The 27,464-nt window shown below is 45.9% G+C and overlaps 1 protein-coding gene across 6 annotated transcripts in view; it reads right to left on the reverse strand.

Moving 5' to 3' along the window:
- Positions 1 to 22,944: 22,944 nt before the first annotated feature.
- The window catches only part of POLK (DNA polymerase kappa), a 1,714,815-nt gene continuing 1,710,295 nt past the window's right edge, over positions 22,945 to 27,464 (reverse strand). For 5 of the 6 annotated variants that reach the window (XM_069627465.1, XM_069627464.1, XM_069627466.1 and 2 more), the window contains one exon: positions 22,945 to 26,772. In XM_069627465.1, the coding sequence (XP_069483566.1) occupies positions 26,685 to 26,772 (88 nt within the window). In that variant the 3' untranslated portion in view covers positions 22,945 to 26,684. The remainder of the gene's footprint in view (positions 26,773 to 27,464) is intronic. The other variant, XR_011280653.1, reaches the window with a different exon arrangement.

Consider the following 27,464-nt stretch of genomic DNA (forward strand, 5'->3'; position numbering starts at 1 on the left):
TATCGCTTGAAGCCCGAAAACCCGGAGACATTTGGTACAAAAACCAGAGTGAATTTGAGTCGTGTTCCAGATTCAGCATGCAAGCGTGCTAAAAAAAAAAAAAAAGGAACTGAAGCATGGGGCTTAGTGATGTGCTATATATACGACGCCCGACGTCACTTCCGGAGCCGACGACCGAGAGCTGGTCAAGATGGATCGACGGCCGAGTCGAGGTCACTGTCTCCCCAGGCGAATAGTTTCGAAAACAGCAGATCTGGACAATGGATTTCTATCAAGATGAGGAATCTGCGGGAAAAAAGCAATCCATTGAAGTACCCATATCTTCTACATGCAAGTGTTTATTTACCACATTCTGAATCATGTTGCTTAACGGACTCTAAGTGGTGACACACACTAAGCTCTCCATGCCGGTCCGATAGCACAGCGAGTAGATCTCTCGCTTTGACACCTGTGCAGGTTCGAATCCTGGCAGGACCAAACTCAGCCTTTCATCCTTCCGAGGTCGATAAATGAGCACCACCCACCGTGGGTAATAATAAGCAGCGCTCAGATACCTGAGGGTTCATAGCGCTATATAAATGCTAAATTAATATTATTTTTAGGTTGGAACAAATGCTGTAGATCATAAACACATGCCCTTTTTATTGATCACTTCAACAATTTCTTTGAAGAGCCTCTTTTAGCCAGTTGTTGTGTCAGTCCGAGATTGGGAATAGAATTCATCCAAAAATGTACAATTGCAACGGGCTCTCAGGAACTGACTTTTTGTTGGCTCTTCTCATGTAAAAAAGTATTCCGATTGGTGGGTTTTCTGAATAATGTCATCTCGATTTTTACTCTCTTTTAGTAACAAATCCAAAAAAGCGATTTTGTTCCGATTATAAGTAGCTGTTAATTTGAGAGTTGCATTTTGCTAATTAATCCAGATAAAAAATGATTGTAGGTTAACCAAATCTCCCTTCCAAAGAACACAAATATCATTGATGTATTTGCAATATAATGAAATGTGTGGCAAAACATATTTGTGGAGATGGTCAACAAAGTTTGCCAAACATGGCATGAAAGCTGCCCCCATGGAGGTGCCCTTGATCTGCTTAAAATATCTCCCTTTAAAAATACAATGATTCTATTGAAGAGCTAGGGAAACCAGATCCATCAAAAAATCAGTCGGGACCCTGTGGGCTAGTGGTATGGTATTAAACAAGTAGTTAGAACATTAATGGCTGCATCATATGGTATGTTGGTATATAGTGCTTCAGTATCAAGAGTAACCAGCCATTCACAGGTGCTGTCAATCGGAATACTTTCAACCATATTAATCACATCTCAGGAGTCTTGTAAGTAAGACCCTGCTTGCAATGATAGTGGTTTAATGTAAGAATCAACAAATGTAGCCACAGGTTCCAAAATTGACCCAAGAGCAGATACAATCGGTCTCCAAGCAGGGTTTTGAACTGACTTATCGACCTTGGGTAGCCTATAAAAAGCTGGAATTGTAGGGTGTTTAGGGTTCAAAAAGGACAAATCATTAGAAGTGATATGTCCATCTTTGTGATTCTGTAGATGGGGGAACTAATACGAGGGGTGGGATCTTTTTGAAGCATAACATAATGAAGGGGATTCAAGAGTTGCCTGAATGCTTTGCGATCATATTTTTCAATGTTCTGAATAACACCACCCTTGTCAGTGGGTTTAATGATAATGGAGTCGTCATCTTTAAGTGTTTTTAATACAAAACATGTGTCCTTATTGAGATATTTGACATGATGTTTTTGAGACAAAAAATTCTCCACCCTTTTAACTACAACTGCCTCAAATGTACGTACTTCTTTTGACATATCTTTAGTGTGGGGAATGAAGGAGGACTTGGGTCAAAATTCAGACATTTTAGAGGACTCATTCACTTCTGAGTCACCAAAGAACACACACAGATGAATTTTCCTCAAAATATGTCTTATTTCAGTCTCAACTAAAAAATTGGATGGAACCTGACTTGGTACAAAGGACAAACCTGTGTCCAACAAATCTAATTCTGCACAAGTCATGGGTCTGTCCGATAGAATAAACACTCCGTTATCCGGTGTGGATAGATTTATCTCTGGTAACCTCTATGACGGGTCCTGAATGCTCCAAGTGGTGGTATTGGTCCAAATGAGGTGACTGGATGGGAATATGCGGACCACAACCTCTCTCTCTTCTGAGGCCACGATGGCCACACTGTTCTAACAAAAGTGCGGTTGTCACCTCCCTGATAATTCCCCTCCGAAAACGAAGTGGTGGAGTCGTCAAATTCAGTTACAGAATTAGACGAAGACATGTGACTGAGAATGAGCCAAGAAATGCTAGGCAGGTACTATATGCCTGTGAATGTAATCTGAGCAGATACATAGTTGGGCGCTATATCCATGTGAATGAGTATGAGCAAGAAATGGTGGGCAGGTACTATATCCCTATGATTGTAACCTGAGCAAATAAGTAGTTGGGCGCTATATCCATGTGACCGAGGATAAGCAAGAAATGCTGGGCAGGCATTATATACCTGTGAATGTAACTTGCGCAAATATGAAGTTGGGTGGTATATCCAGTGACTGAGTATGGCTAAGAAACGCTGGCTTTATAACCCTGTGTTGGAACCTGAGCAGAGAAGCAGCTGGATGCTAGATCACTGTGAAGGAGTTTGAGACAAGAAATGGGTGGGAACTCTGAAACTGTATTTAGTTTAAAGCATCTGCAGGAAACCTGGTTCTTCTCTAAAAACAGAGCCACAACACGTATTTGACCCATCCTGATAATACTAGATGAATTTCCAGTTATGTTTTAGATACAATCCTAGACTCTATAGATGTTTATGTCAACCAACTCCTGTGTTTGAATAAAAACCTTTTGAATCTTAAAGTTTGGAGTTGCATGGTTAGTTGATCCACCGCACCCCTTAGCGCCAAAGAGCACAAATATCTATACAGTTCTCATTTGCTTTACACTGAGCACTGGGATAAGGCCTTATCATGCTTTGGTGTTAATCTTTTTATCAGATATGTTATTTTACTTTTTATTATAAATTTTATATTGTGCAAACCTAAACCTGGGGCATCGGAGCACAGCAGAGCATATAGAAATATAAAAAATGTGTAACTGGGGCAGATGTCGGACAGCAAAGTTGGGTATATGAGAGATTTCAGATCTTTTCAAAAAGGAACAGCAACAGGGCTACTCAAAGGGAGGCATGCAATGAATTTCACAACCTTGGAAGAGCTACAGATAGTGCCTGCCGTGAGGTAAGGGATTGTCTCATTTTGGGAATCCAAAGGCAAAAGACATCTTTACATTAAGTGGCCCCAGAAATAGACATATAATAGCCAAGTGAGGGGCTTGGTAAAGCACAGCTGCTTTATAGGCAATTCATACAAGTTTGAATTTGATCTGAGCTTCCAAAGAGAGTCAATCCAATCCTGCAATAGGTCACCCCTGTTTCTTTTAAAAAAGAATGGAAGCCTACTCAATTTTATGGGAAATACAAAGCGATCTAAGACAGAAAGAGTAGGTCACCCTGATGATAATGTTTTGATGTGTATTATTTGCGGCAAAAAGAAATAGGGTTGATGCAAAAATTGGAGAGTGGTTTCTGTGTATGTTTACCTCTAAATTTGTTTGTACAAAAAATATTCCTACTCTTGTTTGCACTTGTACTGTTATTGGGCACTAACCTTGATGCACATTCCATGACTTGTTATATTTGATTTTAATATTTGTATCTCTCAGAAAATGATGGTGATGTCTCAAATGTGAAAGCTTTTATTAAATTGCATTCGATATTCTTGTCAAGATATGTAATGAATTATGTATATATCTTTTTAAATAGAGGAGTTGTAATGGTTGAGTGTAAATTTCAATTCACTCTAGCTGCTAGTTACCATACAACCTAGATCACATATGAGGGAAGGGCAGCGTAGCCTACTCTTTCTGTGTTAAGATTGCTTCCAAAGAGATCCAATGTAGTTCTCCTTCATGATTGGTAAAATATGATCATACTTTTATTCAAGGCCAATCGGGCTACCGAATAAAGTACTGATGTTAGAGTTCAATATTTGGATACTCCCATGTAAATAGCATTGCCACCATTAATATATGATAGAAGCAGTTGTTGAAGTACTGTTTGAAAGAGAGCTTTTGGAATCTGGGGGTTGATTTTTCTAAGAGCCAAATGAAAATTAGCGGCCATAGTCTTCTTCTCAATATGATGTTTTAAAGAGAGTTTACAATCTAATCAGAATCCCAGAGATCTGGCCATAGATGAAAGAGTAGGAGTAATACCCCCAAAGGCTAACAGTGTCTAGCAACTTTATACATCTATGTCTTGAGTTGGAGATGCAAAGAAGATAAACTTGGTTTTGCCAGACTGAATTTGAGGCTGGCAAGTGACATTTACTTCTCAATATCGGACAAGCAATCCTCTTTGGCTGAGGGCACACAAAGGCACAGTTGTGTGTCCTCAGCATACTGATGTATGTAAATATTATATTTAGAAACTATATTTCCTAAAGGTTCAACATATAGGTTGAGTAGGGTAGTAGACAAGATTGACCCCTGGTGAACTCCACATGAGACTGGATAGAGTTGTAACACATTGGGCAGGCATTTCCATGATCAGTAATATTTGATATGCCATTTAGAAAGAAGACTGTAGCTGTTTCTGTACTGTGAACCCCAATTGGTATGGACAAAACAAATGATGTGAGCTTATATGATCACTTGTCTGATTCAGAACTACTTTTTCTAGAATTTTGCCCAAAAATGGGAGATTTGTAATTCACCAGAGATTAGAGTAGCTGTCAAACTCCAATACAGATTTGTTTTAAGTATGGTTGTAATCAGGAACGTTTTCAGATAGGAGGGGAGGTGCCCTGTGTAAAAGAAGAGTGAATAAGAATGGATGGAGCAGATTGAGAATTACAGTTCACTGTTTTCAAAGTCTGACAGGGATTAGCTCATCAGAATAAAATGTAGGGTTGACAGAAATAGAGTATGAATCCTCTAATAAAGGAAATCAAAAAGAGGTCCAAGATGCCATTGGCTGGGGAAGAACTCATGGTGTGTCGATCAATATTGTTGTCTCCAAGAGTTAGCTGCAGATCAAATTTATTTTGGAGACAAAAAAAATATAAATATCTTTACATGTATCAAAAGATAGGGTCGAGAAAGTAGCAATAATGGGATGCAAGCAATGGTGCAGTGTTGCAAATAAGGGTTGAGAGTCTGAACCAGCTTTTGGAATAGATTCAGTATAAAATCTTGATTTATCTGTAGCAATCATCAGTGAGAGACTGACTCGCTTGGTGTCCATTATTTTTTGACTGTGCGCAGCAGTCTTGTTTAAGAGACTCTTCGTAATTTAGAAGTATACCTTCAATTGATAATTGGTTTGCACTATCTTTCCCAGATTAAAGGAGCATAGGTATCAACAGCAGTAGAAAGTGTTATGAACATTTTTAAATAGAGTATTAGTATCCATTTCACTATGGGTTTTAGCGAGGTGACTGACATCAGTTCATGTTGCAAAATAGATATAGAAAGAGCTGCACTATACACGTAAGAAACTTAAGTTGGTGCAATGGTACGTTAAGAATGTGAAACAAATGAATGGAAAGTAATCTAAAAATGATCTGATGAATCAATAGCAACTGGATTTGAACAACAAAAAAGGGCTTCAGGTGCAATAACAAAATCAAGATAATTTCTTTGTGAATGTTTTGGGCCAGAAACCCATTGTTAAAGATGAAAAGGTGTTCTCAAACTTTGATCACGGAACAGACAAAACTGTTATTAAGAAAGTTAAAATAGCCAAGAAAAATATGAATAGCATGATCCAATGTAGCTTGAGAGATTAAGTCAGAAAAGTCACCAAGGAAGGCATCAGCTTTACTAGGGGGAGAGGGAGTTATTGAGATGGCAAACTATGGTTTTAGTCGGAGTGAGGTCTATGGATAGTGAAAACATTGACAATGAAGGGAAATTGTAGGAAAGACTCTGCCAGGGGCCATCCACCCAAGAACAGGTCAATGGGCTGTGTTCGTGCTGGTAGAGAGATTCCCAGACTCCCCCTTTGTGTTCAAGAAATGATATGTCAGGATTTTCAAGACGTTGGCTTCCCATCCCCACATTTTAAAGCACAGGGCAAGGCGGCACACTCAAACTAAACACGTTCTCTGGCTTCTCTAGCACAAGGGTGCAATTCAAAACTTCAACATCATGGCCTTCTGTGCCAAAGTCTCTTTGCCATTCAAAGTTTCTTCTTGCAGAGGTCCTGATGCAACAAACAAACAATAAAGTTCCTTTCCTTATAGTATTTCACATATACACAATGTTCTAAGGTGATTTACTATTCACCTCAGGTTCTCCTCCGCCGGGCTCAGCCACGTTAACACAATGTTCTCAGGATCTTCGCATATTCAATTTCTCGGCTGATTTAAGGTTCACCCTGGATCCCCCTCTGCCGGGCTCAGATTTGTTTTGACAAAACATCTTCAATCAGTCTCCCTCTGCCGAGCTCAGACCAATTTATCTACTCTGCCATCAACCTTCTTTACTGTATCAACATCAAAGACTTCGATTGTGCACAGGATTTGTCACGACCCTCAGCCCTGATCCCCACTGGCGAGCCCATTGACCAGGGAGAATCAGGACTCGGATCACTTATAGGGCCTGGCATCATCCTCTCAAGCCCTCCTGGGGCCAGGCTCATATACAAGGATGAGCATCTGCTGGTGGAACTACTTTTGGAGACTTTAATTCAACATGGAGGCATTGACATTGCTTGATTCCCAGAACCAAGCTATGCGGTCTAGTCTTTTGGGTGTGGTGCCCAGGGACTACTTTACCTGGACTACTTGGCTGTGGCTATATAAACCACACCCAAACAGGATTACATGCTTTGCGTTACTCTGCAGCTAGCAGCGTGACGCTCACCGTGTCCAGCTTACTCTCGAGCCGGGAAGAATCCAGAACCTGCAGAAGAACAAGAACACCGTTAGCCTCATCATTTTACCTGCTACCTCCTTCCTTGCTTGAAGCTCCATTGGGGTCGGCGCTTGCCCGGATCAAAGGACCTGAAAAAAGGGAGAAAGGCATCATAAGCAGAGGTAATAGAGACATTTTTCTCACGGATTGCTTAAAAGACTTACCTGGCTGATTGCCCTTTGGGCAGCACCACTCCGGGAATTCCACACTCCGTGGAGCACTCCGTGATCTATGAAAAAGGAGAAAAAGGTCAGTTAAGCCAAGACATTGCAGCACGGCTCGCAGCGCTTACTTACCACTTCACAGCGCTACTGGGCGCCATCATTTACCGGCGAAGCCCAGTACAGCCAGTTCGCCACACTGACGCTCCGCACATATAAAGGGGAAGGAAAAAGACATTGTTAAACTGAGAAAGGCATGCAAAGACAATAACGCAACAGCCAGCAATAAGACCTACCTGAAGACATTATTCGGGCCGCGGTCAGTGAAGTAACTTGACTGCGCCCACCACTACAAACAACGCGCCCCTGCCCAGAAAGCAGAACGGAGAACTCGCCAACTTCTACAACAAGGTGAGAAGAGGGCCCAGGATGGCGGCTGAAATCATATGGGAGGTGGGGAGGAGCTACATTGGAAGTCCAGTTCTAAACACAGTACCCCCCTGTAATTCCAGGCAGAACTTCCATCGAGAACCATCACTGAGCAGGGCACCAGCGACCAACAGGCTGGGTGGCGTCCCCGTGGATACCAGGTGAGTGTAACAGAACGCGAAACCTCCATAACTAATCCACCTGGGTGCCATGGAAACTTCAGAGATCGACCAGTTGGCCCATTTGTTGGGGGACTTACGTGCTGAGGTTCATGCAGCCCGACAAGAGACTAACACGCTCCGAAGACACCTAATAGTGACTAGAGAGCGCACCGATGAAATCAGCAGGCAACTTTTACAATCGCAGGCAGGGCAGACTCCTCTGCCTGGGGCAAATCCACCGATGCAAAACCCTGTCTCATCTCATACCCCCACACCGGTACAGATCATGCTGCCGGGAACAGTTCCGCTGGCACCACCAGAAAGGTTTTCGGGCGACGCACGGAAGTATGCTGCATTCATGAATCAGTGTCGCCTTCACTTCCTCTGTCGACCTGGGGCTTTTCCAAACGACCAAGCCCGGGTGGCTTTCATCCTGTCGTATTTGAGTGGAAGCGCAGCAGATTGGTCGGTGCCGTTAGTGACCCAGAATGACCCCTTATTACAGGACTATGGGGGCTTCCAGAGAGAAATGGAAAAACTGTTTGCTCGCCATACTCATGACCAAGCAGTGGATAACGAACTACTATCCCTTCGGCAGGGAAACCAAGACTTGTTAACATACATTGTAAACTTCAATAGACTGGTTGCTGACGCCAGGTGGCCAGGCGACAAAAGAACCACTTTATTCCATCGATGCTTACAAGGCGAATTAAAGGACGTCTTGGCCCAGGTAGTTGATCCCCCCAGAGACTGTACCGAATTCATGAATCTGGTCGTGCAGCTGGACCATCGATTGCAAGACCGAAAAGCGGACCGGTCCAAGGCAGACTCCCGAGTAGTTTATGTTCGGCCAAGAGACAACGCACCACGGGGACCAGATAACGCTGCAGAACCCATGCAAATCGGAGGTGTACGACCTCCATTAACAAAACAAGAGCAGGATAAGAGGAGACAACAGCAACTTTGTTTGTATTGTGGAAAGCCGGGACATTTCCTGAAAGACTGCCCGGTAAAACCTCCACGGATAACAGTCGGGGCCACAGATAAGGACGAAGTTAAGGAATCGGAAAACTACCAAGCTCGGCAACCTTAGAGGTCAGTTTATCGAGTGAAGAATCAGAGCCGTCGGCCTCACACTTTGCAATACCCGTGATCTTAATAAATCACCAACAAGCGTCAAAGATGCACACCGTAGGAGCGTATATCGACAGCAGAGCAGTTGGGAACTATATAGATCAAGAGTTGGCAGCAGAGATGAGGCTCTCTTTGTGTTCAAAGCCTACCACGGACAAGGTGACCACTGTGGATGGAACTGAAATTGCCTCCGGACTAGTAACCCAGTGCACAGCTGCAATACCCTTGCTGTGCCAGGACGGACATCGGGAGTGCATACCCTTCGATCTTATTAAAGCACCTCAATTCCGGTTGATACTAGGGATGCCATGGTTGGTCGCTCACAACCCTCTGATAGACTGGCGGGCACGGAAACTGACCTTCTCCGACAGCTGTTCCCAGACTTGCTACTCTCTTGAGCCTGAACACGATTCTTGTGTTTCCAAGACCCCCAAAACCGCAGCTTCTACCCCAAGGGTAACCAATGCTTTACCAGAAGAATACCGTGACTTTCAGGATGTGTTCCAAAAAGACCAGGCTAACACTTTACCACGGCATAGGCCCTATGATTGTCGGACTGACTTTATTCCGGGGGCACAAATTCCTTGCGGCAGGATCTACGCCCTCACTGAAACAGAAAACCTCCACCTGAAATCCTATTTGGACCAGTACCTTGCAAACGGATTTATCCGCCCATCCAAGTCCCCTGCAGCCAGTCCTTTGTTCTTCGTACCGAAAAAGGAAGGGGACTTGAAAACCCGTATTGATTACCGCACAATAAACCAGATCACCGTAAAAAAACACTACCCTTTACCTCTTATCCCGGAAATGTTAGACCAAGTCAAGGATGCCCAGATCTACACCAAACTGGACCTTTGTGGGGCATACCATCTGGTCCGGATCAGAAGCAGAGATGAGTGGGAAACCGCTTTCCGAACCAAGTATGGTTTGTTTGAATACCAAGTCATGCCTTTTGGCCTGTGCAATGCCCCAGCAGCGTTTCAATATTTCATGAATAATGTTTTGAGAGAACTGATTGACGTCTGCACCTTGGTATACATAGATGACATCTTAATCTATTCAAGCTCGGAACAAGACCACGTTAAACACGTTCGCTCAGTCCTCACCAAACTCCGCCAACATCATTTATTTGCAAAACTGGAGAAATGTTACTTCCACGTTACCAAAGTAGAATTTCTTGGTTTCATCCTTTCGCCCAGAGGCATCAGAATGGACTTGCATAAGGTGGACGCTATTTTAAAATGGCCATCACCAACATCCCTGAAGGGGGTACAGAGCATGCTAGGATTTGCAAACGTCTACCGCCGATTTATCCCAGACTTCTCTCAGGTTGTGCACCCGATCACGGTACTTCTACGGAAAAGCAATAAAAAGTTTACCTGGACCGAAGAAGCAGAAGAAGCCTTTCAGGAACTGAAAAGAAGATTCACCTCTGCTCCAATTCTGCGGCACCCACGTCCAGATCTTCCTTACATTGTAGAAAAGGACGCTTCCAGTATGGCAATGAGGGTGGGTCCTTTCACAAAAGGACCCAGAAACCGGCCAGCTGCATCCTGTGGCCTTCTGGTCAAGAAAATTCTCACCTCCGGAAATTAATTATGCTATCACAGACAAGGAACTCCTAGCTATCAAGTCCGCTTTCAAGGCGTGGCGACACTATCTGCTGGGAGCTAGACATACCATCACAGTAATCACAGACCACCGGAACCTACAATATCTCAAATCAGCCAAGGCTCAGTCTTCACGCCAGCTACTGTGGGCCCTCTTCTTCGCTGAATATGATTACATAATCACCTTTCGACCTGGAGTCAAGAATGGGAAAGCTGACGCCCTATCACGAATGGGCATCGAGGAAACAGCGTACATATCTCCGGATCCGGTACCTATCATACCAGAAGATAAACTTTTGGGTATTACATCCACCCTATCTCAAGCCGAGTTGCAAAACGAAATACGACAGACCATGAGCCCTGAAGCTTTCCTCGCATGGCAAACTCAAGGAGAACAATATAGCATCAAGGATCAGTTACCCTATTTTAGGGATCGGCTCTATGTGCCCAAAAAGGAACTACAGCAGCATATTATTTCGAGCTATCATGATTCTCTGCTCGAAGGACATCCAGGAATCGCTAAAACCCTGGCCAAGGTAAAAAATAACTATTGGTGGCCTACCTGGCGCAAAGACATTGTCCAGTATGTTCAGTCTTGCGGCGTCTGTGCACAGAATAAAACACAAAAACAAAAACCATCGGGTCTCCTTCAACCACTGAACATTCCTCCTGCTCCGTGGCACACCCTCTACCTTGACTTTATCACAGAACTACCGCCAAGTCAAGGCTTTAACACCATTCTGGTAGTCGTGGATTTGTTCTCTAAAATGGCACATTTCGTTCCTCTCAAGGGGCTCCCGGACACATCCACCCTGGCGAAAGTATTTCTGGAAAAGATTGTCAAGCTACATGGTTTTCCATCGGTTTTGGTCTCCGATCGAGGCAGCCAATTTGTATCCAATTTTTGGAGAAAATGTTGTGCAATGGCACAAATTGACGTCCGGCTGTCCACCAGTCACCACCCTCAAACAGACGGCCAAACCGAGAGGACCAACCAGACTCTCGAGCAGTATTTATGGTGCATGCTGCACCACGAATTAAGGGATTGGAAGGATTTACTGTGGATAGCTGAGTATGCATATAACAATTCTGTACATTCCAGTACTGACAAACACTTTTTTACATCCTGTATGGCAGGCATCCACGTACTTCGGAACTTGACCTTCCCACCAACTTGGAGATGCCCGCAGTAAAGACTCTTCACACCACCATCACTCAGGCATTCAAAAAGGCGAAGGAACTTCTCATGCATGCGAAGGAAAAACAAAAACACTTCGCTGACCAGCATCGGAAAAAGGCCCCGGACTATCACGTAGGAGACCAGGTTTGGCTAGCTGCCAAATATGTACCCATCAAAGGAACTCGGACCTTCCATCCGCGATATTTGGGACCCTATACCATCAAAGCAATTATCAACCCGGCAGCCGTCAAACTGGATTTACCATCTAATCTACAAATCCATCCGGTGTTCCATGTATCCCTCTTGAAACCCATGCAACCTGGCTCTCGGATTCAAACGCCACCTCAACCCATACTGATTGATGGAGAACCAGAATTCGAAGTCAAGGCCATCCTAGACTCAAAATACTCTAGCGCCAAGCTATACTATCTCGTCGACTGGAAGGGATTTGGACCCCAAGACAGGTCCTGGGAGCCTAGTGAGAACATTCATGCAACACGTCTGATCAAAAAGTTTCACCGGAACTACCCAAATAAACCTGGACCAGCCAGGGGAGACGCCATGGGAGGGGCCTTGGGGGCGAGTGCTGTCACGACCCTCAGACCTGATCCCCACTGGCGAGCCCATTGGTCAGAGAGAATCAGGACTCGATCGCTTATAGGGCCTGGCATCAGCCTCTCAAGCTCTCCTGGGGCCAGTCCTGGCGCCGTTGGCACCAGGCTCATATTCAAGGATGAGCATCTGCTGGTGGAACTACTTTTGGAGACTTTAATTCAACATGGAGGCATTGACATAGCTTGATTCCCAGAACCAAGCTATGCAGTCTAGTCTTTTGGGTGTGGTGCCCAGGGACTACTTTACCTGGACTACTTGGCTGTGGCTATATAAACCACACCCAAACAGGATTACATGCTTCGCGTTACTCTGCAGCTAGCAGCGTGACGCTCACCGTGTCCAGCTTACTCTCGAGCCGGGAAGAATCCAGAACCTGCAGAAGAACAAGAACACTGTTAGCCTCATCCTCTTACCTGCTACCTCCTTCCTTGCTCGCAGCTCCATTGGGGTCGGCACTTGCCCGGATCAAAGGACCTGAAAAAAGGGAGAAAGACATCATAAGCAGAGGTAATAGAGACATTTTTCTCACGGATTGCTTAACAGACTTACCTGGCTGATTGCCCTTTGGGCGGCACCACTCTGGGAATTCCACACTCCGTGGAGCACTCCGTGATCTACGAAAAAGGAGGAAAAGGTCAGTTAAGCCAAGACATCGCATCGCTTACTTACCACTTCACAGCACTACTGGGCGCCATCATTTACCGGCGAAGCCCAGTACAGCCAGTTCGCCACACTGACGCTCCGCACATCTAAAGGGGAAGGAAAAAGACATTGTTAAACTGAGAAAGGCATGCAAAGACAATAACACAACAGCCAGCAATAAGACCTACCTGAAGACATTATTCGGGCCGCGGTCAGTGAAGTAACTTGACTGCGCCCACCACTACAAACAACGCGCCCCTGCCCAGAAAGCAGAACGGAGAACTCACCAACTTCTACAACAAGGTGAGAAGAGGGCCCAGGATGGGGGCTGAAATCATATGGGAGGCGGGGAGGAGCTACATTGGAAGTCCAGTTCTAAACACAGTACCCCCCTGTAATTCCAGGCAGAACTTCCATCGAGAACCATCACTCAGCAGGGCACCAGCGACCAACGGTACCAGGTGAGCGTAACAGGATTTTGCTTGACCTGCCACTGGACCACTTCGATTTACAATTATTTGCCACTCTTTCACTTTTGTTTACCCTCAGTTGGATACCTTACAGAGACCTTCGAATGACCACACACGTGGTGCCAGACCACTCTCTCAAAGGTATTGTATCTTGGTTTCCAATTTAAGTCACTCATCTGCAGTACAACTTTACTCGCGTTGGTTATCACATGCGTTTCATACACTGTTCGCTACAGCGCTCACCATACAATGTTGCTGCTTGCAACCTTAGCTTCCACACAGACCAGTCAGGTATCGGTCTCCCCAACTCACCGGCTGTGTTGATTTCACTGACGCTGATTTGTTGTTGGAGCCAACGACAGTACCACAGTAAATGGCAATTCTCCCCGCCTTGATTATCGACGCAGAGGGCCCCGGGTATCTCTGACACACAATTCAGGATTCTTCAGCCTGGTTTCATGGTCTTGCACTTTCTGTTTTCGAGGCTTTGTGAAAGTAATGGTTCCTTGTCAAAAAAGTCAAGGGAATTTCCCTCTTTGAGATCCCCTTCTGTTATGCTGTCTTTCTCCGCGTGTTAAACTGCCATCTTGGAACTGCTGTTTCCTTGTGCGCTTTGCCTCACTCAAAGTGTTTTCTCATGCTCCGCCTTTTTTCCATATAAGGAAGTGTAATGGAAGTCAGGTGTGTATGATGGTCAGTTATTGCCTGACCTTGCCCGACCATTGTATTGGGACACGTCAGGTATACGGCTCGGGTGTTAGTCCGTTTTCTCTCATAGCGAGCTGTCTGTAAGAAAGTGTTTGTGTTGTAAAAGGGGGTATGGGTGGTTGAGTTTCTAAATATTCTACCTGGTAGGATGGGGTAAAAGTGCTATAGGGAAGGGGATACAGTGTCTCACCATCCGGTGTCCCACTCCCACTCCCTGAAGACCCCTAACTCAGGTGATCCTCCCGCACTGGTCCATCCCCAGTAACTGGATCGAAAAGCTAGGGCCGTGTCCTGGCCACCTGAATGACAGATCCCCAGGGACTAGTGGGTGAGATACCTTCTGGTTTCTCACAATAACAATACAATACAATGTTCACCTTCACCGGAATTCTAACTTCGCCCACATGAAACAAAGAGCAAAGAGAAGTCTTTTCAGATGAGTTAGTAAAAATAGACATTGTTAAGGAGGATGAAAACCAGGTTTCGGTCAGGAATATAAAATCAAACAAGAGATTTAACAGAATCAAAGATTTCAGGTCAGCAGACAAGCTAGATTGGCAATTTATGACTGCACATGAGAAAGCTTTATTATGGGACTTCTCATGGGGTATCCAGAGCATATTACTGTGATTAAATTTGATGGGTTAACCCCATGTTTAGAAAAGACCTTTCTAAATGAGTGAAAAGGAGATGGTGAAAGACTCTTCAGATAGGTGGTGTCCAAAGCTTGAATATGCTGATAATTGGACATATCACATGAAGAGTCAATAGATTCTGAACCAAAGTCATATGAGAGTTATTGTCATTAATGGTAGAATTAAAATAATGTTTTGAAGCAACTGGAACCAAAACATTTCTTTCAGAAGAGCAGTCATAGTTTGAGACGGGCGAACAGGAGATAATCCTAAACTTTTTTTACTTTTATTTATTCAGCTTGGTAACACAGGTACAGGTGAGTAACAATAAGGCATATGAAATCAAAGCAGTTCAATCGGTACAAATACACATAGTTCGTATAAACGAAGCACATAAAGGAGAAAAGGATCAACATATGCACATGGGGGGACACATGGGAAGTCGGAACATAAACAGATGGGAAAAAAAAAAGAAAAAATTTAATTCAAGGACCGCCTAGGGATGAACTAGGTGAGGGGGCTGGGGATACAGGATCCGAGTCGGAGTCAGTGGGAGACATAAATGAGCAAAACTTCAGCCAGATATCTCTAGGTCTGGAGTGGGCGGGCTGCTGTATCACCCAGGACTCTTCTGTGTCGGAGGCCCACGTCACTGCCCTGAGCCACTGTGCATGAGTAGGGGTGGTAGGCCTAAGCCAGCAAAGCAGAATTGTGCGCACAGCAAGTAACATACAGAGGCCAGCAAGTTTTCTGGAGTCACGGTGGAGCTCGGGGAAATCATGAAACAGGCATTTCATTGGGGATAGGGGAATGGGGGATTCAAGGATAGTCGACATAGTAGAGCATACTGAGGTCCAGAATTGAGCAAGTCGGGGACAAGACCATATCATGTGGATATAATCAGCATCAACATATCCACACCTAGGGCACCTAGGGGAGGAGTCGCCCGAGATGCGATGTAGCCTGGTCGGGGTGTAGTGGTACCTGTGAAGCACCTTAAATTTAATTAATTTGAATCGGGAGTTGAAGGAGACACCCTGGATACGTGAACACATATGGGCCCAGCGCTCATCGGTCACCTCGAGGCCGAGATCAGTCTCCCAGGAGCGCCGTAGTTTGGGGAATGTAGGGGGCGATCTGGTTTGAATCAGAGTGTATAGTCTCGAGATTTTGCCCCTCAAGGGGATGGGTGAGGTTAGTTCGGTGATTGCAGGTTCATCGGGAGGCAGTGCTGGGAGGCAGTGCTGGGAAGCATGTGTACTTGTGCTTGAGTACTCTACGGAGGGACGAATATTGGAGCCAAACGGAGGGTCTCCGTCTGAGGGAAGCCGGGAGGTCAGGCCACTCAATGAAGTTACCCTGTTCGAATATGTCACGCAGCAATTCATAACCCGCCTCGGCCCAAGAACGAACTACAGAGGGTGGGACTCGTGGGACTTCCGGGAGGAAATTCCAGATTGGGAGGTTACCGTGGAAGGGATGGGTGGTGCCCAGTATTTGCCAAGATTTGGATAAGGCCAGGGATGTGCATGCCGCTGGGTCCAGTGAGTCTGATATCACTGGCATAGGTGTGATCACGAGAGATCGAATGTCACGGTCACTGACTGATAGTCTCTCTAGCCTGACGTGGGGAGGGGGGTCCAGAGTATTGAACCACTGTGCAGTATGTTGGAGTTGTGCCGCCAGCCAGTACCTAAGGAAGTCTGGTGCCCCAAAGCCGCCGGCTTCCATGGGGGCAGAGAGGGTCTTGAGTTTAAGGCGGACTGCGCCCGAGTGCCAGAGGAAGGTGTTTAGGGTGCGTGTCAGCGCCTGAAAAAAGTCAGCTCCCGGCCATTGCGGAATATTGGCAAATCTATACAGTAGTTGGGGAAGTACCACCATCTTCAGTACCCCTATCCTGCCCGCCAATGAGATCGGAAGTTTGTTCCAGCCCTGTATTTTTATTGTAAGATTTGCAAGGTATGACTGATAGTTTTCCTCCAGGACCCGTTCGGTGTGCCTGGACACCACTACGCCTAAATAAGTAAATTTAGATTGGGCCCATGCGAATCCCATGGTATCGGGAGGTGGGAGTGTACTGGGAGTGAGCGGAAAGAGGGTTGATTTGGAACAGTTCACCGTGAGACCAGAGATACGTCCAAATAGAGCAATATCTTCCAGTATTGAGGCCAGGTTAACTTCAGGGGAACGAATATAGAGGAGAGCATCATCAGCATATAGAGAGACTATATCTGAGGAGCCAGCTGTACGCAGACCCCTATGCGAATGGTTCTGGCAAAGCATGTCAGCAAACGGCTCCATTGCCACCGCGAAGATTAGGGGTGAGAAGGGGCAACCCTGTCTAGTGCCCCTGGCAATGTGAAAAAAAGGGGGGAACAACGGCCCTCGGTATGGACTCTGGCCACGGGGTTGGAGTACAGCAGCCTGACCCAGGAGACAAAGGTGGGGCCAAATTTGCATTTGTCAAGTACTCGCCAGAGATAGCTCCACGAGACCAAATCAAAGGCCTTTTGCATATCAAGAGTCGCGGCCACCGCGTGTACACCTGGGCTTACTCTACTTGTAATGTTGAAAAGGCGTCTCAAATTCAAGGAGGTGGAGCGGCTCGGGATGAATCCCGACTGGTCCGGATGAATGATATGTGGCATGAAGGGGATAAGCCGTAGAGCGAGTGACTTGGCATAAATCTTGACATCACAGTTGATCAATGAAAGCGGACGGTAAGAGCCGCATTGAGTGATTTATTAGGTTTTAGCAGGACTGTAATGGTGGCTTCGCGAAGTGAGGGGGGGAGCTGACCTGCCTCCACCGACTCCTCCCAGAGTGCTGCCAGACGAGGGAGTAGGAGTGATTTGAAGTGCTTATAAAACTCGATTGGTATACCATCTGAACCTGGGGATTTGCCCGAAGATAGGGAGTCTATGGCCTCCGAGAACTCCTCAGGGGTGAGTGGGTTCTCAAGGGACCCGATGGTATCGGGAGAGAGGGCCGAGAGGGGGAGCTTATCGAGGTAAGCATCTATTTCCGCCATAGCGGCGTTGTCTGAGTGTGCATATAGGGATTGATAGAAGGAAAGGAATTCGGTATTGACATCACCAGGGGAGGTGGCCAGGGACCCGTCAGGTCTCTCAATTCCGGGAATAGGTGGGGCACCGAACTCACGGCGGAGAAGTCTAGTTAGGAGACGGCTAGGACGTTCACCCTCACCATATCTCCTTGCCCGACCGGGGTTATCAAGGAACCTCAGCTCGCGGTCTGCGAGCGAGCGAAAGGTGTCCAATTCCGTGCCAATTAACGCAAGGATTTCCGGGGTTGGGTCTAGAGCGTACTGGGCCTCCAACGCAGATAATGTGGCCTCGCTTCCAGCGATTTCCCTACGAATAGTTTTGAGGATACCATTTTCCTTGGAAAGGGCAATGCCTCTGATATAGACCTTAAAGGACTCCCATAGGGTGGCCTGTGAAGACACGGTGTTGGTGTTGATCTCGAAGAACTCCTCGATCGCCGACCCCATCTCCGAACTAAAGACCGGTTCAAGGAGAGAAAGTGGTTTCATTCTCCGGTATCTGGTTTGGCCCCGGTCTAGACCCCAACATAGGGTGACAGTCACTGGGGAGTGATCCGATAGAGTCCTAGGAAGGATTGCCATACCAGACACGGTCTTCATCAGATCATCGGATAACAACCATCCATCAATCCGGGAAAAGGAGTCGTGAACCGAGGAATAAGAGCGGGAGTTGGGGTAGAGGAACCTCCAAGCGTCAAACAGGGCTAAGCGAGGAAGGGAGGAAAGCGCAGTGTATGCAGCTCTGGAGAGTTGACAGGGTCTGGAGCCAGATCTATCAAGATCCACGTCGAATATCGTATTGAAATCGCCTCCCCAGAGAATCGGTATCAGAGGGAAGCCATCCAGGAGAGTTATAAGATGTGTGTAAAAGTCGGGGTCGTCTATATTGGGACCATATATATTTAGCAGGATAACTTCCCTATTTTGTAGGGTGCCATGGAGAAGCATGTACCTGCCCAGGGGATCAATTATCGTAGCAGTGGGGACAAATCAAGGCTCCTGTGGATAAGGGTCATGACCCCACGGCTCTGGGTAGAGTAGGTGGTGAAGTACCTTTGTGGGCCCCATGTTTTAGCGAATTTGTCACAATACTCTGTGCATGCATGCGTCTCCTGAAGGAACAGGATTTTAGCCCCGTGACGCTCGGCCTGAAGTTGTAATAGCCTCATTTTCTTGTAGTTACCCAGCCCCCGTACGTTCCAGCTCATAAATGTCAAAGTTTCCTCACTCAACCCTCCAGGGGTAGCCATCGAGGAATACGGGTGGATGGAAATGTGCCCCCCATGGTCGGCTCAAAGTGCGGGCAGATCTGTATCGCCGACGGGACCGTAGTGCTTCGGACTCAACCTTCTCTGCGAATACCAAGCTTTTTTTAACATATAACCCCATTCCCCCTCCCCCTCCCACATCCCTCCCCCAAACAGAGGGATGATCACCCTATAGCCCAACAATCAAAACCAGAACAGTGGCATCAACGCCTGGGGGGCCAGCGAGGCGGCCTGGCGGCGATGCTCCGAACCATGAGGCAATATTAGGATAACCATAATGCCCGATACTAATATCAATTCCCGTCCAAGGGGGGTCCCGTGGGGGAAGGGGCAGGCATGGTAAACATATAATGAACCAATTTAACGGGGTTAACCCGGTCACGTAGAGTTAGGACAATGAGCTGGGAGCAACAAAAGTAGTGAAAAACATCAAAGATAACAACATTATTTGTTACAGGTGCGAACAGGTGGTCTCATGGGAACCACATTAGGTAATGTCAGGATGCCACAGGAACAGGTAGGTACTGGGGCAGGATATAAGGGCATCCGTTGAACAAATGTCTTGAGCTGTAGTGAGCCAGTAGTGGCGTCTGTTGCAAGAGCATTTCAGCCGGGAAAGCGTTCATCTATGAACCTGGAGGCCTCCTCGGGCAGCGTAAGAAGTAAACGCGGTTTGCATGTTCGATGCGCAGTTTAGCGGGGTATAACATGGAATATTTCACCTGGAGGTCACGTAATCTCCTCTTCACCGCCAGGAAGGTCTTGCGTTCCCGCTGAACAGCCACCGAAAAGTCCGGATATAGATGGATCCTGGCCGCGCCTAAGAGAAGGTCCCCCTTGGCCCTCGCCGCCCTGAGGAGGGCATCACGGTCCCGAAAGTTTAAGACCCTGGCTATGATCGGGCGTCGGGGTGCACCAGGTTTGGGTTTTGCCGTGAGTGAACGGTGGGCTCTCTCGATCGCAAACTGCGGGGAGAGTTTTGGGGAATCAAGGAGCTGGAGCAACATACCCTCCACATAGTCTTCCATGGGTTCCTGTATACCGTCCTCTGGCACCCCGACAATGCGAAGGTTGTTGCGCCTCGAACGAGATTCAAGGTCCTCGTTCTTCTTCTCCACCTCGGTGACACGGGTGGATAGTATGGAGACGTCCGCACGGAGGGAACCTAGGCCGTCTTCGGCGGTGCTCACACGCTCCTCAATCTCGGTCACACGACCATCAGTTCTCTCCATATGCGCTTTAATGGAGGATATCGTGCCATTCATATCATCCAGCTTGCTATGAATTGTGGTGAACCCCTCACGGATAAACTCCATCATCTTCTGGGAATCGGATGGTTCCGGCGCGGGTGAGGGGGAAGAGTCCTGTGTAGATGCCTCTGCCCCGGGGCCCACCGAGGGTTTAGTGAAAATATTGATGGAGGATTGCTTCTTGCCGGTTCGTGTCGACATGTCGCCGGAGGGGGGATAAACTTAAGCCCCGGACACCAACCAGGAGAGTGGATATGGTGGCCAGAGCAGGTTCCAGGATCAAGCAGGCAGCGTATGAGGCCGAGCCGAGCGCCAGGACGGAAGAAATATGGCGTCCCCGCCGGAGGCACGCCGGGGTAGTCAAACCACGCAGGAGCAAGTTAACCGGAGGAGGGCCTAGGAAGTTTTCAAAAAATTCCGCAGGGGGTCCGGACCCAAGAAACAATGAGCAGCCGGAGAGATACAAGGAGCCTGTGTTGAAGTAGTGTAGGGGAGCAACCCTGTATGAGGCAGTAGGAAGGGTGGCGCTCGGTGCAGGTCGTTGGAAGCAAGTGGAGGGGGCCGGGGCCCTGGATCAATCGCAGTAGTAGGCCCAACAGTCGAATGGATCGGTTGTCTCCGTGACCGTAACGGAGGTGGTCAGACCGACTGCCAACCCCAGATGGCTGAAGGAGGGAAGGGGAAGCAAGCTTCCAAAATCCGGGAGGAAGAGGGCAGGGTCCGCTGCTGTGTAGTGGGCGCGGAGGATATCGGGCCAGGGCCACTCACCATCCGGGGGTAGGATCGATGCACACTCGGGTCTCAGACACCACACCGCCCAAGACGGGGCGGCGGAGCGGGTCGCTCTGGAATCCAGTGTGGTGAGGAGGAAGAGGCCGCTGTGCAGTACGGGCCAAGCTGGAGCGAGCCGCGCAAGGCGAGTGGGGCACCCCTCCCCCACACAGTAGGCCGCAGGTCGCGGAGCTTGGGCGGGAACTCCTGGAGCCGAGCACGGAGGCCGGAGGGCAACCGCCTCCGTCCTTCACGCGGCGGGCTGGCGGGCAAAACTCGCGTGGTAGACTCCCAGTCCGGTCAGTGACCCACGCCGGGGGTCGGCTATACGCTGTATCGGGGCAAACAGGAGATTTTACAGATAGAGAGTGCCACACGGGTCGGAGCAATGAATCAGGCGGCCATCTTCGTCGAGCGCAACAGCGCCCCCCCGTGTCTTATATTTATTTTACATTTTCTGGGACTTGTTAAAGAAAACAGCGAAAATAGGAACAATAAAACTATAAAAATTGAATTTTATATATTACCTTTAGGTTCTAGCATTGAAGAACAGCATGTCTCGGCCCGAACAGGCACAACAAGGCTTCTCGTCAGTACAGTACAATCATTTGGTGTAGTCATGGGAAGCTGGTCTGTTCTGAATTATGAGAGCCTATTTTGGCAGACCTTTACCAAATGTATATGGTTTAAACTCGTGTGTGTATGAAAAGGTGTAATCGTGTTAAATTCAAATAACCTAAAGCTGTCAACTAATTCAAGGTTTCTTGCAATTTTAAGAGTCAATTGATTTCTCTTATCTGTGCGATGTGCACAAGACACAGCTAGATCCACTTAACTGTTTAGCTCACCACCCAAAAATATGGACTCTACAAATAGATACCTTGCAGGCAAAGGTATTTAAAAACCCAAATGACCAGCATTCAGTTTGTATATACTACCTAATGTGAATAGTTGTTTCTCTAAGGTAGCCATGGCACTATCACTACACAGATTGCAGTCCTCCCTGTCAAGTGAATAAGAATTGCATCCCTTGCTGTGAAAGAGCTGTGAGAATTGGCGGTACAAGTATAGATGAGTCAGACAACATATGGGACTAATTTCTCAACAAGTTTACTTTTATTGCCCCAAGTCTATTAAGCCCATTTATATTCACTCTTATGATTATTTTAATCATACATTTTGGACACATGCTTCTTACATTTGTGTGTCACACACTCTACTACAACTGCACTGCCATGTCTGACTCTTGATTCTTCATGCTTTATCCCATTGACATCCACTTCCCACCCCCACGCTTGATCATATCATATCTTCCTCCTGACCTTCAGTTTCCCTAATTTCATAGGTATAGCGTACTTCAGTTTATTTGTGAGTTGAAAGATGATTTACATTTTGCTCAACTGTGTTCATTAAGGAGTGATACTCATTAGCCAAAAGCCTTACCTTTGAAATACAGTTTGTAATTTTGCGTGGTATTGCAAAAGCTCTAGTACACCCTTATCCTTTGGAAATAAAGGTTAAAGAAGCATCTTCGTTTTGCAGGGCATTAGCTAATGGCTGCTCAGGAAGTCATGCTCATGCCACCCACTTTCTATGTTCTACAGGTCCTACGACACTTTGCAAACTTCTGCATCCTTTCTTTTATCAACATAAAAGAAAAGATCTTTATAGTTGAGTTTTGGGTCACATATTAGAAGAAGCATATAGCGAATTAATTGAAGCTCATAATCCAGATCCTACTCAATCTCCAACAAAGGGACACAAGTAACCTTCCCCATGGGCATTGTAAGGGAGGCATGGCATCAAAAGTATGACACGGACACAAGAGCTACAAGTTTCAAAACCTTTATTAGATTCTTGGGGTTTGGAGAAACTCCTCCTTTGCCCTACAGCTATGACGAGAGTAGTCCCTACCATCAAATAATAAAGATAACACAGTCCTAGTCCATCTTTGTCAAATCAAAATGGCATACACTAACAAACCCCAATGCCTTTCATACAAAAGTGTGTAAAGGGGAACAATGCAAAGGAAAATCAGTTTTATAACATAGATGATCAAGGTGACTGCGTCAGCTCTCCTCCCCACATTGGACAGCACGGAGAAAGGCGGCTACCGTAGACAGGATTGCACACTCTGACTCAGGTTCTATTGCACACTCTGTTCTCAAAACAAAGGCTGTCCAAAACGTGAATCGAGGCCCGCCTGGCCGTTCACGTTAAAGTCACTTATTCCAGCGTTCCAAAAGTTCTTTCACAGTTCAACAAAAAGTTCACGTAGGTCTCCCTCCGCCGGGCTCGGACCTTTCAAAGCTTTAACAGTTCACATAGGTCTCCCTCAGCCAGGCTCGGACCTCGCAATCACAGCACTTGCAGTGCAGGGGTTCCCTTCCCCACGCTTAATGCACATTCGTTGGGGGTTCCCTTCCCCCAACTTATCACACTTCTGGTCTCCCTCAGTCGGGCTTGGACCTTTTACTGATGTTGAAGACTTTCGATTGTGTCAGGCTTCTACCATAGACCTCCGCAGGAGTACTTCGACTTTCTCTTCAGCTCACACTGTTATGTTATTTGCCCCAGTGTTTCTTGGTCTTGGTAGGTCAATACCATAAGCACAACATTTCAAAGAAATCTTTCTCTTCAACATTCACCTTTTCACGTCCCCTTAATCTTGACCATTACGGATTTCAGAGTTTGTTCACTTTGCCGCTTTATAACAAAACATTTCACAGAGACTTTCGAGTGGGCTACTTCCTTTCGCCGGACCACTCCGCTACTCTGTATCACTGGCTTCAAAGTTATCAGCCACTTAAAAGTTCATCACTTGTTAGCTTTCTTTCGTGTCTCATCAGCATGTGCGCAACCTTCACTTGTGAGATACACTGTTGCGGCTTCAATCTTTGCTCGACAAAAAACCGGCCTTTCATATCTTTCACTAACTCATCGGTTGTGCACGTTACTTTCTTGTCTCTGCGGCTTTGATTCACGAGTCAAGGTTAATACCACAGGCTTGGCCTCGCCTCCCCAACTCTGTAGTTCACCCGGGAGTGTCGCTGGCATCCTAGAAATGCAATGCAGGTTTCTTTTTGTCTGCAATTTGGCTTTCTCCACATCTCCTTTGCGGTTTCCCGGAAGCAATTACCTCATGCTGGGGATCTTCAGAGTTTTCCTACCCTTTGCTCTAATCCCTCTATCGGTCGTCCTGCTCCAGTAGGTTCGCCATCGCCCTGGAAGTTCTGCTCCTTCTCGTGTTCCACCTTGTTCACAGTGTGTCTTCATATTCCGCCTTTTATGTGGCGATATCTAATGGGTATCAGATGCATGTGATTAAAGTGAAGTGCCTGACTTTGCCTGACCCGATTAGTGGGATATGTCCAATGAGATGTGTATGTGTTAGCCTCTTTACTCTCAGTCGCCCTCTTCCACGGTCCTGTGTTTGTGTAAACAAAAGGGGGTGGAGTTGGGAGGTCGGAGGAGCCTATAAAATAGGATGGGGCCTGGCTACAGGAAAGAGGGGAATACCGCATCTCACCATCGGTTGTCTCTCCCTCACTACCCAAAGACCCCTCACCCAGGTGATCCTCCCGCACTGGTCCACTCCCAGGGTCTGGATCCAAAGGCGATGGCCGTGCCCTAGCCACCTGAGAGAGAGATCCCCAGTACTAGAAAGTGAGACGCCCTTTGGTTTCTCACAGCATTGAAAAAAGCCTGTAGTGCAACAGGTGAGTGTCCCACTCCACTTGGTTAATCTTTACACAGTCATAGGTGCGCAATCCTCGTACACACCAACATACAGGAGTTGGGGGAAAGCATCTTAAGGGGCAATCTCACTGAAATGATAGCTTCCAGTATGGGTTCAAAGGTGTGAGATGTAGATGCATACATTCATTGTTTCTTGATAAATCCTTGGTTGATTTTAATGTTGGAAATCATTGAGTGTTTTGACAGGGTTGCATGCTATTGTAGGCACAAGATTTGTGAACATTCATCTCTCTGGGGTTCTATTAATTTAGCTCCTATCAGAGGTTTCCATAATATCAGCACCTGTTTCAAACGTTCCCGCTGGGAAATACGGTGATGCACTGGGTTCAATTTTCCTGAGGTTGAAATCTAGCTCAGGATTTGTTGCTAAGTTATGTAATTCAGAGCTCACCCTCGTATTCTTGTCAGTGTTTGTTTGTGTTTACCACCTCAAGCTGGGCCTATTTTTGCCATGCCATACAATTTGCATGCAAGTGTCCTTTCCCGGACCTGCATTATTCTACTGAACTCCCCTCGACTTTAAAATAGTTCATTGCAGTGCACTGCGTTCACTTCCTACTCCTGGACTGCCCTGGTTTTAAATCAATAGTATTACTGACCTTCCCCCTCAAAATGTCCTATGATATTTAATATAATTCATTGCAGTCCACCAGAAGCCAATTCACCTCCCAGACGGTCCTGGTTTTAATCAATCTCATTGCAGGGACTCCCCATATTTTCTTCACAGGATAGGATGGTGATTATGCACAGTGCCTACAATGCTCAAGAAATAGACACAAAACACAGCAAAGACTGGGCTGAGTCCTAGGGCAATCTTCCTTCATTCTGAATGATGGTATAAATGTCCCACAATATATATGGTCATCTACTTCTAACAGAATTCTTGCAGAAACATTGCATTTGAAAACATAATAATGATAACCTTTAGTGAAAAATTCACCAAGTACTTCAACATCATATTCTACTTCTGCCACAACTCCTAGAAATCAATCAGTACATAATTGTATTCTCACAGCGAGTCAATAGCTCTGGTTCATTTTTGGTGCAGGGGAGACATCAAAGATTGGAAATACAGCATAGGCAATTACTATGACCAGGTTTTATTGCACATTTTCCGTTCATTAAAAATTTGCACATTTTTAATAAGACTTAATTCAATTTTTAAATATACCTTACTAAATAAATAAACATTTGGCTTAAATAAACTGAAATAAGGGAATAATATATTTGTTTCTTAAGAGAAATCCCAAGTGCAATCTTTTTTTTTATAATAAAGAGATATACGTATATTTGTATAATATATAAAAAGGTTCCATTTTTAAAAATAAAATGTCATTGCTAAATGACATAATAATTCTGCATGAGATCTCCGCTTTTGCAGTGCCCGCACTCCTGTCCTCTCATTAAACCAAGTAAAACAACAGTTGCTGCCTTCTCTTTCAATAGATGTATATACATAACATTAATTAAACATGGCTGAGGGTCCAAAAGCCTCCCTTGTAAAACCACTTGTGGGTCACCACACATGTAGCAACATTGGATTTACATGGCATAACTCACTACAAGATGAATTTAGCTCTGTTGACTGTGGCATTTGTGTTCTCCGTCCAATACCATGATGATCTGAAACAGTTCTTGACGGAACATAATTGACACTGTAAAATAATGGGCTCAATTAGCTCCCCCGCTCCTTCAGTTCTGTAAGTCGTTTTGACTAGGTAAGAAAGAATGTATATATCGCTCATCAAACTATTCCTCATTCCTGATAGGGAACATCCTTAATACCAAAATGTGAACTTATCCCAGTTGGTCATTTGAAAAACTTATCAATGGTATTCCTTGTATTGTTTGGTTTTGCTTTCTTGGAAGCTGGTTGTTGTTGAGTCGATAATCCCGGTCTGCAAGAGAACCAATACATTCTAATTAAAACAAGCCTTCAATCATGAACAGACTTACCAGAAATTAGAGGTTTGCCTGCAGAAATATCAATAAAAGGTGGTTCATTGTATTTTCTTTCTTTACACCTGCATATGGCAGCCAGATGGATTTTGAGATATTTGTGAAAGAATAAAGCACACTTACTTGCTTCACCAGATTTATAACTTCACAACAAAATCACATCTTTCATCATGAGCACCTCAATCTAATGCACGCTAGCTAGGCGGTCCCTTTAACGCTCTACTAGATGGCCAAATCCCCAAGTTTCCATACTTATTAGGGCATCGTGTTACTGCAGAAGCTGACCTACGCTTGTAAGAGTACTTCAGGATACAACTAATTGTAATTCTCACAACCACTGCGTTAGATTTCCTACCGCAGTCAAAATGAAAGGCAATACCCAAGCAATGACTAACCAGGCAATCTGTTAAACAAAAATCCTTATTTAGGCATTTACTAAGCCCTACCCAGGTATGTATTGGTCGCAGAAAATGGAAATTTGCTCAATAAACAGTTGGTGAACATTTTCTAAGAGATTAACAGAATGTTTAGAAGAGAAATGCAAATCACTGCTTGGGAAATGTTATTTAAGCGTTCCAACTGCTTTAGAAGTGATTGAAAAATCTTAAGCAAGCATTTCTCTCTGTCCATG

The sequence above is a fragment of the Ambystoma mexicanum genome, chromosome 6p (genome assembly GCF_040938575.1).
Source record: "Ambystoma mexicanum isolate Mex_15411 chromosome 6p, UKY_AmexF1_1, whole genome shotgun sequence".
Classification (NCBI taxonomy): Eukaryota; Metazoa; Chordata; class Amphibia; order Caudata; family Ambystomatidae; genus Ambystoma; species Ambystoma mexicanum.